The sequence below is a fragment of the Bactrocera tryoni genome, unplaced genomic scaffold (assembly GCF_016617805.1).
Source record: "Bactrocera tryoni isolate S06 unplaced genomic scaffold, CSIRO_BtryS06_freeze2 scaffold_11, whole genome shotgun sequence".
NCBI lineage: Eukaryota > Metazoa > Arthropoda > Insecta > Diptera > Tephritidae > Bactrocera > Bactrocera tryoni.
Window position 1 is genome coordinate 20981619 of NW_024395824.1, and position 3934 is coordinate 20985552.

Below are 3934 nucleotides of genomic sequence, written 5' to 3' on the forward strand. Positions count from 1 at the left end.
TATTTCTTATCTATTATTAGTTAAGGATCATTTGCGATCCTTCACATTGCATACATTAAATACTACAGTCCCTAATCAATATACCCGAAATGAACATTTATTGCACTGTTGATAGAAATGGGTATTTGTAAATACATATCTTCGTTTGAGACTAGATTCGTATGCGCTGGCGATAATGAACATAAATATTTTTAAGATGACATCTGTTTCTATACAGTGTTACAAAAATATCTTATCTACAGCCGTAAGCCATGGCAGCTAGTGCTTCTTACTTTGTAAGATAATACTTGTATTATTATTTTTCATTTAATAAATAAATAAATCTTATCTACAATTATAAGCGTCAGAAATCTGAACACAAACTAAAATTTCACCAACTAATTTTCGTTTCTCAAAATGATTATTCTCAGAGTTACAGAGCCTGGCTTGAGGGAGGATTTTTATTTTGCCAATCACTAACATTTGAGGGGGAAGAGTTGAAAAAAAAGTTCAAACATTTTTTTTTGAAGCACCCTAATATGTATGTATATATATAATAATTATTATTTTTCTTTTTTTTTTTTTGGTTCGCCACTGTACTTCCTTACACACTGTTTTTGTTTTATTTTGTGGTTTGTCTTATGGCTGTTAATTTATAGTGCCTGTCTTGGTGGCTCGAAGGACCACGTTTAATTTGCTGCCCAAACAAACAAAAATACTGACCACTTTCGCGATCGTTAAATAAAGATGCTCACACATTTTAAATGTACAATCATTGAATTTATTGTTTATTTAATACGTATAAAAAATATAAAGATTTGTAAAAACATTTTGAATAATTAATGTAACAATTTAAAATAAATAATAAACATAAAAACAAAACAATTCATAAAAAACATCACATATTCAAGAGAAATGTATTCAATACATAAATATACTTAATTGCTATAACTTAAAATATAATTTACAGATATATATGATACATGTATGTATATTCTGACCACAAACTTCTTTATTATTGAAATTTTCGATAAATTATACAAAACACTAAATTAAACACTTTGAAAATGCATATATAAATGTTAAAGTGCAAAATAATTAACTAATTTACATAAAAATTTATGTTCGCAAAATTTAATGAAATTTCATTTAACACTGATTTTGTCAGTTAATTATAGCGGTTTACTTCTGGCATCCCGCCTTTTCTTATATCAGCTGTTCGAAATTCCCTGATCTCCATCGCTGTCAAATAATCAGGAAACGCGTTTGAGAGCAAAATGAGAGCCAATACGAGAGTTTCGTATCATCTTATCCATAACGTGGCGCCGCGTAGAATCGAATATCTTGTAGACGAATGTTGATGACCGCAGAGTCTATTCGAGTGTTGGCGTGCAAATTTTGCCGTAAGCGATTATCCAAATCCTTTTTATTGGTTTGGCGGCATGCGATGTCGTCGTGTGGTGACCGCTTGCCGGGTGGTGATGTTTTCAAGTGTGGTGTGATGTGTTAGGGTGCGCCAGTTTTTCCCGGGTAGAGTGGGGGGAGGCTTAACTCATTTAATCACTAGTTTTGCGAAGAAAAATTAAATCAATAATGGTTTCTTGATGGAAAATCAAAGTAATCATTAAATTTATCCTACAATTAGTTACAATAATTATTATGAAATATAGTTCATTTTGAAATTTTGTATAGAACTTCCCTATCTTCAATCATATTCCAAAAATTGCAATGAAAATATTTATATACTTACACACACAAGTTTATTTTCTTTGTTTATTCTCTCTTGCTCTTCTAATAAGCATGATTCAATTTAAATTTTTTTTCTTGAGCAATTACTTAACCCTTTCGCGCTGGAGTTTTATTTCGGCTCCTAGGATATTTTTGTAGCATTTTGTTTTCAAAATGTGAAAATAACTTAAAAAAAACATGTTCTGCGTACCTAAAACATCGCTATGTTCTTTAGTTGTCCTGGGACATATTATCCCAAAAGGGTTTTATATATAAGTCCCTATAAGAATGTCTCATGTTGAAAAACTATTAATTTTGAAATATTATATATTTGTTTAGAAAATGTTGTAGCTTTTCTGTTGGGAAAACTTTTATCTATGCTAGGCAGTAAAGCAGTTAAAACATAGTATCCGAAGCAAATGTAATTCGTTCTTGTTTCCTTTTGTAAGCCCTTTTATTAGTAAATGATCGTTTATATACAATAATTCAGTGCGTGTACGGTTACCTGGTCTTCCGCCAGTCCGACGAGCTTTTATTTTTTTGTGCTTTGTTCCTTCCGGAATCAATGACTCTGCTAACGATACCATGAACTATATCAACGATGTTTTTTTTGCGATTGAGGTCGCTGTGAACAATCCAAGCATTTACTGCGGAAAGCATCAGAGCTTTGAAAAATACTTTCTTCCACCACCTCTGAGATTTTCGATATAGATCGTATACCGCTGATTTTTGATCGGATAGGTCTACGCCGCGCATTATACGGTTGTAGTCCACAATAGCTGAAGGACAATCATCTTGTTTCTTTTTACCATCCTTTTGTTTTTTGTCTACGATGGATATTATTGGTTTGTGGCAGTTAGCAGCAACTAGTACTTCATTGGAATCCATCCAACGCGTAGCCATTATACCATCACAGCATATTTGGAAGTGACTTTGTACTCCGGAGTTTCCTTTCGATTTCGCATATATGTATGTTCCAACTACCCGAAAATGAACAGTTTTCATTAGTGAAATTGATATGAAAAATCACTCGATGCAATAGCCACTTCCTTATCACGGATAGTACTAGCCATCTTTCAAACAACCCTTTCACTAAGTGTGCCAGCAAGATATGGAGTGATATCTTTACTAGTGTATACATACAAATAGCACGTATATCCTATCTTAGCATCGCACCGCAACCAAATTTTAACACCGCGATTAATTAGTTTCATAGGCATGTATTGTTTTGGACTAGACCGTCCATTGAATTTTGCCATGCGTTCGTCGATGGGCTATGTTCGTAACTGCATCATGACGCGCATCATGACGATTGCATAACAAACAGAACGTTCAGAAATGCAATATTGCAACACTGCAATAATCAAGCGTTCAAAAAAGCAACACTTCTATCAACTGTCATACATAATTTCTATCAAAAAATTGTTTACTGCATTTAACTACGATGTTCTGACGAAAAGTAAGTGCAAAACTGTTTTATTTTAATTTTTGTATTGGAATTTAGTTAAATTATGTTAATAATAATTGTATAAATTATTATTTTTAAATTTTTAGTGAAAATCTCAGTAATGCGGAGACGCAGTTATTGCTGAGAGTACGGTTGAATATGTCCTCGGGAAACGACTTTATTGTTTTAATAAATGATTTGTTTTTAGGTATTTTTCTTTTTAAAGACAAACATTTGTACCTACAAATTTTTCTTTTTGAATTCAATACCCTTCTTTTTCTTAAATTTAAAGAAAATCTATCATTTCTTTGCGTCTAGTGTTAGATTCAGCAAAATTTCCATTTTAGTACTATATGCGTTCAAAAATGCAAACAAATGTATCTGCAAATTGTCAAAAATTGTATAAGAAGTATCAAACGTCAAACTTGCAGTGTTGCTACTGTTGCTTATGCTGCAAGTCATGATGCATTTACGAACATAGCCATGGACTGTCTCATACACAAGAAGCTGTTTTTCATGCACGTAATGACTTCGGCAATATAGTAATATTTTGGAGCATTGTCTGGTTTGTTGTAATCATTCAAATGTAACTTCGAAGAAACTAATGTGAAGCGATAACGAGAAATACTATTTTTTATCATTTCATTTCCAATTGACACATGTTTGCTCCAATAATCGTGTAAAGACGGCAAATGATTGTAGTGCATGACAATTAATACATCTAGAAATACCAATATTTCATGTTCATTCGTTAGGGTTCTATTAGTGTTTTTCTTTCCA

At 32.2% G+C, this 3934-nt stretch overlaps 1 protein-coding gene across 1 annotated transcript; it reads right to left on the bottom strand.

Moving 5' to 3' along the window:
* Positions 1 to 1062: 1062 nt before the first annotated feature.
* LOC120779673 (piggyBac transposable element-derived protein 4-like) lies at positions 1063 to 3069 on the bottom strand. Its single transcript, XM_040112030.1, has 2 exons — positions 2213 to 3069; positions 1063 to 1542 (listed from the first exon to the last, which is right to left on the bottom strand). The coding sequence occupies exons 1-2, from the start codon at positions 2710 to 2712 to the stop codon at positions 1536 to 1538; spliced, it is 507 nt and encodes a 168-aa protein (XP_039967964.1). The 5' UTR covers positions 2713 to 3069; the 3' UTR covers positions 1063 to 1535.
* Between the last annotated feature and the right edge of the window lie 865 nt (positions 3070 to 3934).